This window comes from Astatotilapia calliptera, chromosome 6 (assembly GCF_900246225.1).
Source record: "Astatotilapia calliptera chromosome 6, fAstCal1.2, whole genome shotgun sequence".
Classification (NCBI taxonomy): Eukaryota; Metazoa; Chordata; class Actinopteri; order Cichliformes; family Cichlidae; genus Astatotilapia; species Astatotilapia calliptera.
Genome location: NC_039307.1, coordinates 22,363,412 through 22,375,981, shown reverse-complemented (window position 1 = coordinate 22,375,981; position 12,570 = coordinate 22,363,412). Strand labels below are relative to the sequence as shown.

The 12,570-nt window shown below is 38.1% G+C and overlaps 2 protein-coding genes and 1 long non-coding RNA gene across 3 annotated transcripts; all 3 read left to right on the top strand.

Annotated features, from left to right (window-relative positions):
• The first annotated feature begins 4,426 nt into the window (after positions 1-4,426).
• Positions 4,427-5,030, top strand: LOC113023446 (uncharacterized). The gene is made up of 3 exons (XR_003272576.1): positions 4,427-4,533; positions 4,648-4,689; positions 4,762-5,030. It is a non-coding gene; the product is annotated as an uncharacterized LOC113023446 (long non-coding RNA).
• Positions 5,031-6,584: 1,554 nt separating this feature from the next.
• LOC113023292 (uncharacterized) lies at positions 6,585-8,746 on the top strand. The gene is made up of 7 exons (XM_026169316.1): positions 6,585-6,916; positions 7,171-7,443; positions 7,538-7,594; positions 7,780-7,953; positions 8,037-8,072; positions 8,181-8,219; positions 8,348-8,746. Exons 1-7 carry the CDS (start codon positions 6,863-6,865, stop codon positions 8,642-8,644), a joined length of 930 nt encoding a protein of 309 aa, XP_026025101.1. The 5' UTR covers positions 6,585-6,862; the 3' UTR covers positions 8,645-8,746.
• Positions 8,747-9,481: 735 nt separating this feature from the next.
• scpp7 (secretory calcium-binding phosphoprotein 7) lies at positions 9,482-11,831 on the top strand. The gene is made up of 9 exons (XM_026169315.1): positions 9,482-9,566; positions 9,691-9,755; positions 10,045-10,089; positions 10,306-10,353; positions 10,444-10,485; positions 10,726-10,785; positions 10,869-11,036; positions 11,341-11,416; positions 11,550-11,831. Exons 2-8 carry the CDS (start codon positions 9,702-9,704, stop codon positions 11,371-11,373), a joined length of 450 nt encoding a protein of 149 aa, XP_026025100.1. The 5' UTR covers positions 9,482-9,566; positions 9,691-9,701; the 3' UTR covers positions 11,374-11,416; positions 11,550-11,831.
• Positions 11,832-12,570: the final 739 nt, after the last annotated feature.

Below are 12,570 nucleotides of genomic sequence, written 5' to 3'. Positions count from 1 at the left end.
CGATCTCTTTACCCGTCAGCTTCCCGTGGCTGTCATGCGACCGGTTATTGCAGTTAATAATACAACAGCTTCTTGACATTTTTTGGGTTTCTTTTTATCGCTGCGTAACTGAGTTCAATTGAAAGCCTGCGTGCGCTAGTACCTCTTGCCACAAGTTCCCAGAATCCTTTGCGGTTTTACCCCTGAATGACGTCACATTTTCAATCTTTATCCTGGTGGGCCGGTCTCTAGTCAAAATGCCCGGGCCGATTTTTTGTCCCAGTCCAGCCTTGGCCATTTTGGTTCAGGGTGCCTCTAACTCTGCACAAGTCACTGACCCTGGATCCAGCACCAAAGATTTCAAATTTTGATGCATCAGTCCATAATACCTTTTTCAAGTCTTTAGTAGTCCAATGGTGGTGTTTCATGGCCCAGGCAAGCTTCTTTGTCTTATTCAGATGTCTTAGCAATGGCTTTCTTGCTTCAACTGGTCCTGTCAAATAGGGCTGCCACAAACGATTATTTTGATAGTTGACTAGTCACCAATTATTTTTATGATTAGTCGACTAATCAGATCATGCATCCATTGGATGTAAAACGTACAGCTTATTGCACCAGCACGCATCTGCTCTTATATAACTATCATTAGCTTACAGCTTTAAGTGTTTAAGGTATGTGCTAACTAAAAATAAAGACAAAATGGTAGTTAATTAAATTTTAATGAAATTTGCAGATTGTTTCGGTGAAGTTTAATAAACTCAGCCGTCTGCTCCTTGCTATCTAAAATATAACGGGACACCGGAGTATATTCTCGAGCATCTCACACTTCTAATCAGTTGGCTGCTTGACGTTTATTCAGCTGTGTAAAAACTATAACTTTAATCTCAGCCAAACCGATTTACTCAGGAACAAATAAAATACAAAAAAAAAAAGCCAAACAATAACATTTTTAAGTTATCTAAGTGACTTATATATCATGTTTAACCTGAGTAGGGAAAGGCAGCGGTGGGTTTGAAAACGATTTGCCGGGAGTCCGGTGTTCTCACCGGCTCTAGTGAGCCTTGCCCCCGGCTAGCTATTGAGCTAGTGGGTAACAGACGTCTCCGAAAACGTCGGAACGCTTTTGAAAATATGTGGTGTCTTGATAAACTGAGCAGATATTTGAGGTTTACACAGCTACATTCTCGCCTGAAAATATGTTAAACGTTTATTTTGTGACCTAGAAAGAATAATAAGAGTAATATTAAAACTAACTAGCTGCCGCCATTGTTGAAAACTGAGCAGGGCCGCGCTATGAATTCTGGGACACAGTCTTCTTCTTCTTCGGGGTTTAACAGCAGCTGGCATCCTTGTACATGCATTGCTGCCATCTTCTGTTTCAGTCCGTTATTACACTCTTAAATACTACTACTTTTCCCTGCGTCTTTTGGGATCTTACAAAGCTTCAAACGACGCGTCGACTATTAAATCAGTCGTCGACGATTTTGATAGTCGACGTAATCGTGACTAATCGTGGCAGCCCCACTGTCAAACCTGCAGCTTGAAGTCTTCTCTTCACAGTTGAAACAGAGACTTACTTACTACAACTACTACTGCAAGCTGTGCTTGAAGTTGTTGTCCTGTGAGCTGCCTATCACGCATGCTGTTAACTCTCAGAAACTTGTCCTCTGATTCAGTTGTGGCTTCGTGTCTGCCAGACCTCTTCCCCAGTTTACATCAGTTTCTGAGTGCCTTTTGATTGTAAAGGAAACTACTCACTGACACCTTGACTTCTGTTGTAATTTCCATGTAGGAAAGAGCTACATTTTTAAGTTTTATTAAAATTGTTAGTTAACTTTTTCTCGCCATTTTTGTACAAACACACTACTTTCTGCAGTACAATACGATTCAACTGATACTCATAAGGGAATGGTGCATTAGTGTGTTCCAACACTACTTTTATGCAGACAGAGGGGGTTGTGAGTAATCCAGAAAAGTTGGAACACCTGTAGGAATTAGTAGCAACAGCTTTCAAGGCTTGATCAACCTCCATTGCCTCAGAACAGCTTTAAATTGTTAACCCATTTTGTGTTCCCTGAAAAAGGCCTTTTTGTATAATTCTGAAATGTACATTATTGTTAAGTTTTGGGTAACTTCAACTTTTTTTAACCTCTAACAGTTCACCACTTACCTTTATACCATTTCAAGCTATCCATTGACTTGAATGACTTGAATTGCAATAAATAGCTGGAAAAATTGTGGTGTTCTAAAATGTTTGACCGGTAGCAGCAGTAAGTTGGCCTGGATATTGCAATTACTAAATTTATATTTTTAATACAATAGTGTCTTTTTATTGTAAGCAAGCACATAAAAGAAGTATAAAAATAAAAAAACTAAATACCTAATGCCTCACTATTATTTTTACTGTGGATTATGAAAACCATTATAGGCTATGTTTTCACTTAAACATTGAGATCTAAAGTGCAGTTGAATAAATATAGTCTCATGATGATTCTACCAAAAGGAGTGAGTGAAACAAAGAGATGGCTGAGTGAGCTACACTGACTATTATCAGTAGAGAGAAAGCATCACTTTACTGTGAAGTTGTTAATTATTTCAATAGAAACCACCTCTGCTTTCAGTCTGTTGACTCTAGAAGGTCAAACACTTGGTTGGTGGATGAGCTTTTTCATGAATTTCTCAAGGATCTGGATGTTGTGAGGCTTTCTAGTTTGACACACCTCTTTAATATTGCATTGAAGTAAGTCCTCTGGATTGGCAGACTGGGGTGAAGTTTCCCCTCTTCAAGAAAGGGAACTTTAGGGTGTGCTTCAAGGGAAGGATCACACTCCTCAGTCTCCCAAAGAAGGTCTATGGCAGTTTATTGGAGGAGAAAGTCCATCCTTTAGTTATGTGACACACAGCATATTGGTAATATTTTCTTCCATCAGAAACATTTAAAAAACAAGAAGATCAACTTACTATTTGCAGTGTTCGTAACAAGTAGGTCTTTGAAATGAAAACCACTTTATTTGAAAAGATAACTAAATCTAAGTCTTTCAGCATTATAAATGGTATGTGGCTAAATGGCCTGACTAATGCTTTTTGCAAGAAGAAAAAATATAGAAAGAAAAAAGAAAACATATAGCAGGAGGATAGTGCTAGCACCTTGTTTTGTTTTGGAGTAATGACAGTTTATTGTAACACATGAAGCAACACATCCTAAGTGATCTTTCAAGTTAGTTTTCCAACTCCAGGAAACACTCATATATTTTAACATCACTGTCAAAAATAAAGTCTCTCACAGACATTTGCAAGGTTTAAAATTTAATTGTTAGGTCTAATGTCAGACCTTGCTGCTGAAGAGGTTCGTCACTGTAAACAAAAGCAAGACACTCTGTACGGTTCTCACTTGCAAGCAAGGGAAGTCCGGCAAGATGTTCAGCCGACTTCAAACTGACTCCCCTTGCAGGCTCTTTTATTGACTACCGTGGGTTACACAAACACGGTCAAACTGGTTTAAACTGGTTACACAATGTAAAACCCATGTAGTGTGCCATAAAAGCTAAGGCACTGTGTGTGTGTGCATGCATGTGCGAGCAAGTGTGTGTGTCTGTGTCTCTGTATATGTGACTTCCTGCCACACAATATATGCTTACAACCGTTTAACCACATTTCCTAGTTATCCACAGGTCATCTCCCCACACCCGTATATGGGTTAACTTTAATGGTTCACCATATACAAGCATAGGCGAACCCCTAAATGGAGCGGAGGGAACATCCTTTACCAGATAAGGAAACCAGAACCTTTAGATGGAATGTGCCTGCAATTAAACATTATAGCATCCAACACTATTATCAAAATCAACCTAACATTAATGACAGTACAGGAAATAAAACGAGGTTCACCACATGTCAACAAGATGATTATAGTATTTGGAAAAGATTGAGCAAGTATTGTTTTGCAGGTGGAAATACAGCTCTAGGCAACAGTTTTGCAAGTATATAATGCCTAACCACTTATCAGTCATCCCTGCATTCAGCAACTGCTTATTTGTGTTATATACACATTTGCTTCCATATATATCCATATAACTAGAACATGTTTTAACATGGTGATGCTCTGAATTTTACTTAGATTGGAAATATGAATATAAATTTTAATCTTACAGTATGTGTGTGTCTGTATGTGTATGGGATTAAAAACTCAAAGCTTCTCAGCATGATAAACAGGATGCGGGCCTTTAATGTTGCGAAAACACAATCTAGTCTGCTAATGAAATTGTGTTCACACCTAGTTTGGTTTTGCCTCAGGAGGCGGCCATGAGAACTGACCACATCTGAGGTGAAGTAACATTTAGCGTGGGAGATCAGTGTGGGCACAGAGTCTATTTAAAAGCCAAGGACTGTCTTGGAGATAGACTGCAGGAGCTTGATTTTATTCATTATTGTGCTGTTTACTGTCATACTCTAGTGTGGGAGCTCTAACTATCAAGGGAACTGAATTACACTCTGAACTGCAAGATGAAAGTCTTTCTTCTCATGATTTTATACTTGGTCAATTGCTCTGTTGCTGTAAGTACAAAAATGTCTAAACAGTTTTATTTGATATTTATTGTCAATTTTTATCCCTTATCAAAACCCTTTCTGTTAATATTTAAAACAAATACATTATTTATGTTTTTGTAGAGGCGCCATCATTCATGCAGCAGTGGGTCTGACAGTAGTGAGGTAAGACATAAATAATGCCATAATTGTTTGTAAAGAACACAGTAATATACATTTTTTTCAATGCTTTTGCAGAGTGGCCAACACCGCTGGATTAGACCTTCATTCAATATCTGTACTCTGTTTCCGATTCTATGTGTGCAACCACCTATTCAGCCATCAACATCAACCACAACACAGACTTCCAGGACCACAATCATGTCTACCACTACAGCCCCGAGGGGAGACAGTAGTTGAATAGCATGGATCTGGAAAAAAAAAAGTAGCTTATACTACTTTGGTTTGAACTTTCCAGCATAAGCAGCACAAAGCTGCATAATAATAGGGAAATTGATGCTGTGAGAATGATGTCTGTTTTTTACATTTTGTTACCTTGAAGCCAGAAATGAACCAAATTTTATTGGCATTCAAAAATATTGCATACCGTGTTTGCATATTTTCACATTTCAGTATTGCAGCATCCTTCAACCTCCCTTTACAATGTTATATATGTTTTGTTGATCCTACTTATTTGAATGTTTTGTTTAATTTAAAAAAAACAAAACTTATATAACCAGTGAGGTTGTATGTTGCACTGTGATTTGAAACATTTAAAATTTAGAGAGGCATTCAGTCAGCAAGGTAATGATGAGTTTTGTTAGAGACTAGGCTTCCAGACATTAGTGGGAGGGATGCTGACGACATGCATGCGTAATATCCAGTCAGCGGGTACACACAACACCAACCCTAGATCAACACAGCTTAAGTGAGGGATGATTGCTGAGCTGTTAATGCATGGCTCTGTGCTTCATGAGTTAAACACATAGTACTGCTTTATTTCTTCTTCACACACCCTCTTCAGCAATATTTTCACTGATTGCACAGCACTGCTTGCTCCGCTGATTTGACAAAAAAAAGTAATTAAGATTGTCATTAGCATACACCCTTTTAACAAAGCTAGTATGGTCTCTTACTTTCTCTTTGATGTGATGTGTGCATGAATGTGCATTATAAATGTAATCTCCTGTTTTGTGGATGTCTGCCTAATTTGCAAACTTGGTTAATTTTGTAAACCAGCTGTATTTGATGCTTTGATGATTTTTTTTTCAGAATAAATTATAATTTGAAAAGAGAACCTTGTTGTGGGATACTGCACTTTTTAATCTATCTATCTATTGATCTATCTATCGATCTATCTACATAGTTAGACAGATACTGCTATTACTAATAACAATTTATTATTATTATTTGGATCCTGTACCCAAATTGCCACTTGTCAGTAATTTTTATGTATGCCGTTTTAGCGTATGATGTTGCAAACAAAATGTTGTGTCAGTTTAAAATGATGGAAAGATATTACTTTATCAAATGTGAAAAAAATGTGTGGTCATAAGTATTATCTGTGTTTCCTTTATTTTGTTATTTGTTATTGAGTGTTTGATTAAAGAAGGTTGATTCAAGGTGATCTACAAAGGAAATTTCTTTTAAACAGAACAACTAAAAGTCAAGCTGGATAGAATTTATACATATTATAATTACTTGCTCTTCAATTTTCTCTCACATTTCAAATACATTTAGTGCTAAGTTAAGCATTTGAGCTCATCTGCAAATTAATTTTAATATTTGAATCAACATATATGTCATTAATGTGTAGTTTGTCATTTTTTTATGTCTTACATTAACTTATCAAGTGTTCATTTTTATGTCTGTTGCAGCTTCAGTTATTTTTCATGTCTGCTTTTTAAGATTCTTTTTTTGCACATCACACATTCTTGGTTTGACCATACTGCAATTACAACAGCGAGACACTGACACATCAGCCACATCAGCCACACCCGTAGGTGCCCGTAGTAGCAGGAAAACCACAAGGCCTCAACTCTCATGCATTTGTTTAATTATTTCAAGAGACATTACACCATCATAATTGAAGAAAAACATGCCGTTTAGGACACTTATTAGATTTTCTTTGGTTTCCACCTCCCTGCTTCATTCAGCAGACGATTAGGTTGAATTTATCTTTCTTCAGTCTGCCATGTGATTGGTTGAGCCAGTTTGTGAGAAGTGCATAAGTTGAAGGACCCCTCCATACAGTTTCAATGAATTTACTCCTGAGTGCTCCACGGAGATAGTCCTTAAAGCACCCACTGATCCAGTGGAACTGATTAAAAACCATATCGATTTTGTTCTCTTTTTGGAAATGATTATCATAACGCTGCTGTTATGCTTTACCATAGAAGTCTCTGCAGTACCAGTAAGTAGACTAATAGAATATGGTTTAAAATACAATACTTGATATAATTATATAATTTTATGTTTATTCATTTAATACTGGTTGTCATTTAATTAACATTTGACATTCTATGAACTCTGTGACTCAGTGATAATTTTACCATCTTCTTTCTTTCTTTCTTTCTTTCTTTCTTTCTTTCTTTCTTTCTTTCTTTCTTTCTTTCTTTCTTTCTTTCTTTCTTTCTTTCTTTCTTTCTTTCTTTCTTTCTTTTTCAGGTCAATTCAAATGTCCGTCGTCCCCTGCTGTTACAAGGAAGGGAAACAGCAACTCAGGGTGCTCAGCACGTTGTAGCCGCAAACCAGAAACCCGAATCTCCTACGCCAGCCTCTATTTCTCCCAGTGTTCAGCCACAGGCAGGAGGTCTACAGCAGCCTGATCCACAGCCCATTCCTTCACTGCAACAGTACCCCTGGTATCCACAAGGGGGCATGCCCATGCAGCCACTCTTCTATGGACCCCACCAGCTGACACTGCCACAGCAGCCTCTAGTAGGAGGAGGCGGGGGAGCTAAGAAAACAGAATATTAACTCTTATTTTAAATTATTTTCTCCCTTTAAAAATGTGTATTGCTGCTTTTTTCAGATTTTCCCACCTTATGGATACTTACCGCTGTTCTCCTCACACTATGGGAATCAGCTGGTAAGCTAAGAGACACGCTTGCTGGAGACAGGAAACCCTTTCATAAGACACAGTATTATGAAAATAAAGACATTGGTATTTTGGCTTTTGGAGTAAGGAGTTAATATTGGAGTTGTAACTTGTGGTGTCGGTGCAGAAATTGTTGATATGTGTTGTTTTGTTTTATTTTATCTTCTCTCCATCAGTTCAGCCCATATGGTTACCCAATGATTCTGGAATCGGCTCTCCCACAAACTCCAGCAAATCAGCTTCCCAACAGTCCAGTGTTACCTGCAGAAAATGCTGCAGGAGTTGCAGTTGCTCCTTCAATAGATGCAACTCAGGGAATACAGCAGCCACAGCAGCAGCTGCAACAACAGGTGTCTCTGCATATACATAATGCAGAATAAGTCAAAAAAAAGAAAAAAGAGTTACAATTATCTAACCGAATTCTCATCCACAGAATCCCCAGATTGTATACATGCTACAGCAACCAATGGTAAATATATAACACCCTCTGCAGACTTAGATGATTAATGCTATTTGCAATTTCACAATTTTCTTTCTGAGAACATTTCACTTGACATATGTTGTAATTCCTTACCAGAGCTCACCTCTTGGCAGTCTTAGCTCTGAGGAACTTCAGGTAACACAGCCAAGATTTTTTTCTTCTTCCAGCTTGTTCAAACAGTCTGTTTAGTGAACTCAGTGATCCCACTAACACTGCCCCTCCCTTGCCTCTTTACAGTATCTTATCTCTGTTTACTGTTTCAGATGGCTGCTACAATGGGCCAATTGGGGGTGTACATGCCTAATGTGCTTACAAACCAGCCTGCGGGAGCTGTCCAGCCCGAGAGCCAGGCCGCAGGACTCACACACCCAGAACAACAAGGCGTTCAGCCAGCTGTGGGGACCTCAGCTGCTGGAGCTCAACCGATAAGGGCACTGCCGTGCTCTGGATCACATCCAAATGCTAGCGGGTTCTCTGCAGGTTTAGCTGGGTCGGATGCTGCCACTGCCCAAAGAACTGCTGAACCCCAGCTTCAGCCCATGCGGGAAACCCTTGTCTGAGACTGTTGTCACCAGTGGAGATAACCCACAACATACAGAGAAAACAAAATGCATTATTGATGGGTACTAACAACTATTCAGTGGAGCTTCTCAAGGATATTACTAACCGTTGCTATTTAATTTCATTTATTATTATTTTACTTAAAAAAATAAATAAATAAAAATAAATGTCAAATAAAAAAGGAAAACAAATAAGGCTGGGCCTGAACTGTTTTGTCTTTCCATGTTACTGTCTTTCATAACCTTCAATTAAATACATTTTAAAACCATAATGTAAGAGAGTGTGCACAGTATTTATCTAATCATCATCCTGAAGCATATTTATCCCAGATTATAGATTGTCATCACACCTCTGACGTATCCACGCAGGCTCAGATACAATGTGCAGTGAATGTCCCTAAAACTGTTGTAAATTTAAAGTTCTACCCAATTCATTGAAAAAGACATTCAGTTTTACAAGTATACATGATCATTTGTAGGTTTTAACAGGCCTCGAAATACTGCTGTTGGTAAAGCATTTATCCTCTAAACATCATCAGGTATAAAGCATCATATTTTCTATTAGGAAAAACACACAGGAGTAAGTAAGGAAGCACTCTTTTGAATTCCAACTCCTACTCCCGAATAACCCTGTTGCCCTTTTTGAGTTTGAGCTGTTGCAAGGAGGCACCTGATAAGACACATTGCAGAGGAATGTGAAATATGTGCTTTTCAAGCCAAAAAAATTATTAAGAGATTTCCCAGACATGCAGCTGCCAGGTTTGTGATCATACAAAGAAAAACGATTGGCTTACCATCAATACCTGTCAAAAGTTTGCTCGCCCTTTGTTTCTCTCAGCAAATAAATAGGCGATCTCACTCTCCTCTAATCACACCTCTCTTCAACAATCCTCCAGTGCTCACGTGCAGCCAGGAAAGAAAGGTAATGTAAATCCTGCTAATATCACATGAAACTGCAAAAGACGTTTTAAATTTGAATGCTTTTTTAAAAGACGTGCACTAAAAACTACCAAATGTAATAACTCAAAATTCTCTTTCTGTCACAGCAAGTTTCAAAATGAAATTTATCGTGCTTGCTGCCTGCATCCTTGGGATGGCCATCTCTGCTCCTGTAAGAAAAATACTTACATTTCTGCCAAAATATCTATTTTCCCTTTCTTTTTCTTTCACATGTAACAATTAACATACAACATTCATCTTCAGTATTTTAGAGAAATATCACCTACAGAGCTTTAATACTCACCTTTGTTTTTTTTAGCAGATGGAGTTTTTCGGTCATTGTTATCCGTTTATGGTGTCTGTTTTTGTCTTTAGCATTAATCAGTAAAACAACATTCAATAACTGTCTGAACATGTTACACTGACCTGCATTACACTGAATTTTATTCTCTTCTTTACAGCTGCAGATATTTGAGGAGTTTGACATCCATTACGCTCCACCTCAGGTACAATAAGAAGCAGCTTGGATCAGCTGGTGGATATCATGACACCCACACACATTAACCACAGTAAAAGCCAGATTTTCAAACTCTGCACGGTGGTCTGTTATGATTTGTTCACCACTGATGTCTTCATAGCTGAACTGCTTTTCTCCAACCCGGCTGACTTTTCTCATAAGATTGTGTCCCTGTTAAGTGTATATGATTAAAACTGTATTTCAGGCGGCCCAGGTTATCCCTGCTGGAGTCCCACTTGACAATCTGGAAGTTGTAAGAGTTCAATCATTGTTTTGCACCTTTTCAGAACTTTTCTGTGCATCTGGTGATTATTTCTTTACTATGTTGTTTTAATGCTTCCAGTTGCTCCCTGTTGATGCCCAAAGACACCCTCTTGGAGGACCTGTGAGTAGCACAGTTCATAAATATATATATATAGATATTTACCTATTGAGAGTGTAGTTTGCAGACTTTGATCCAAAGAATGGAAATGGAATAGAAACCTAAATGCTATCTGATAAAAAGAGTTAATTCTATAGACTTTGACGTTTTTAGAGCCTACATGTAATCAAAGAAGAGCCACAAATCAGAAGTATTACAGATTCCAGTGCAATTATGAGTTTCTAAGTCTGTTTTCATTGAAAGGTCCACGGCTTTATCAAGCACGAGATTCCAAATCCGAATGGCATAGGTACCAAGGAGGTGGTAGGTGTCTGCAGAACATATTTTCTCTGGCAAAGGTTTTTCAGATATTTTATTGAATTCACAATTTATTTTATTTTCTGTAGTTCTACCCCTTTGGCTTCAACCTGCCTAATCCAGCTGCAGCTGACCCAGCTGCTCCAGTTGCCCCAGCTGCTCCAGCTGCTCCAGCTGCCCCAGCTGCCCCTGTTGCTCTTGCTGATCCTGCCATTCCTGTGGAACCTCTGAATCCTGTCGTCGTTGCACCTCCCCCAGTAAGAAAGACTATCGCATTTAAATGTATTTAACAAACAATAAGCCTCTGTCATGATTTGATGCTGGCAATATGCAGTTTAGTGCAGTAATAGCTTCAATAGACTTTGACAGGCAATAAAGTGGAGTTGGATTGAACTGAAATTTGTTATGAGAGCAGCCGGTTCATTCCAATAAAAAGGATCACGTCAGACAAACCTCCCAACTATTTCTGCTGAGTTGTGGAAAAAACCGTGACTCATAAATGCACATGTAGGAGACTATCATCAGTCCTGATTCGCTCACCCAAGTCCTCTGTCATTTTAGCGTGGCAAAGATGATGAAGATGAAGATGACTAAAACTACTTAGTCAGCAGGAAAAAAACACTCTTGGCACACTCAGGTATCAATTCACATATTCATATATAAAGGTTTTAGCAGTAGTAGTTCATATAAATAAATATGCAAGGATCACATGTTATTTTTCTAGGGGATTGAGTCTCTCAAACTTTCATTTGCTTTTGTCCCCACTGTAGGTGACCAGAGGTGTAAGACTATCTGCTTACTGTGGTGAAAAATCGCCAGCCAGCAATGCTATTTTCTGTGGTGCTATGCATTTTTTGAAACGGTGCTTTGTTTGGAAAAAGAAGAATAAAGTCAAAAAGCATGACATGCCTCTTATGAAAAAAAAATTGATGGTTTGCAGTTAAATATGACCAAAAGAAAATATCAAAATAAATGTAGCAGTATATTGTTTCCTCTCTACATGCAACATGAAATGTTTCATTTCTGTGCTTCATAATAAATGAAACAGCTCATTCATCTATTGTTTCTGGTTCTTTGCTTAAGATATATTTCAAATAATAAATATCTGATACTCAGTCCATGAATTATATGCAGCATTTTGCAGATTATTACTGACTTGCTTTTTTGACTATCCACAAATAGCTACAGCAGGCAATTATATTTATTATAAATAATAAAGGCTGTTCTCTGATTTCACTACTATGTGCTGCTTCAGTACAAATTTATTTTTAGAGTAAAACAAGCAAACAAACAAACAAAAAAGGATATAGTATTATATTTATCTATGCTGTATTAACATAAATTTTTAGTTTCAGATATTTGTGCCACCTTATGCAATTGTAGTGAGACTAATGGCAGAATGAGGAGTAAGCAAAGTGAAGGTGTGCTCTGCTCTAGACGGTATAATCAAACAGACGACTCTGCTATTACACAGAAAGTGGATATGACCACTGGTCATTTAGTAAAGCTGAAGACTAGACACCTAAACTCTACCTAGTCATTGGGCAACACCACTCCTATCTCCTGTGACTGGCTCTTTGGTGAGAAAGCAGTGTATAAATATCCAAGTAACTCTGCAGAAGTCACAGTCCAACCTGCTGGCATCATCTCCAACATCAGCATTCATCATTTTCTCCTTTTCTGGTGATTTTTAAAATTTCAGACGGTGAGTTGAGCAAAATTTTAACATTAGCTCCTACATGCCTTTCCAGAAGGAAGCAACCATCCAGTGTGACTGTGGTGGAAGTTTCA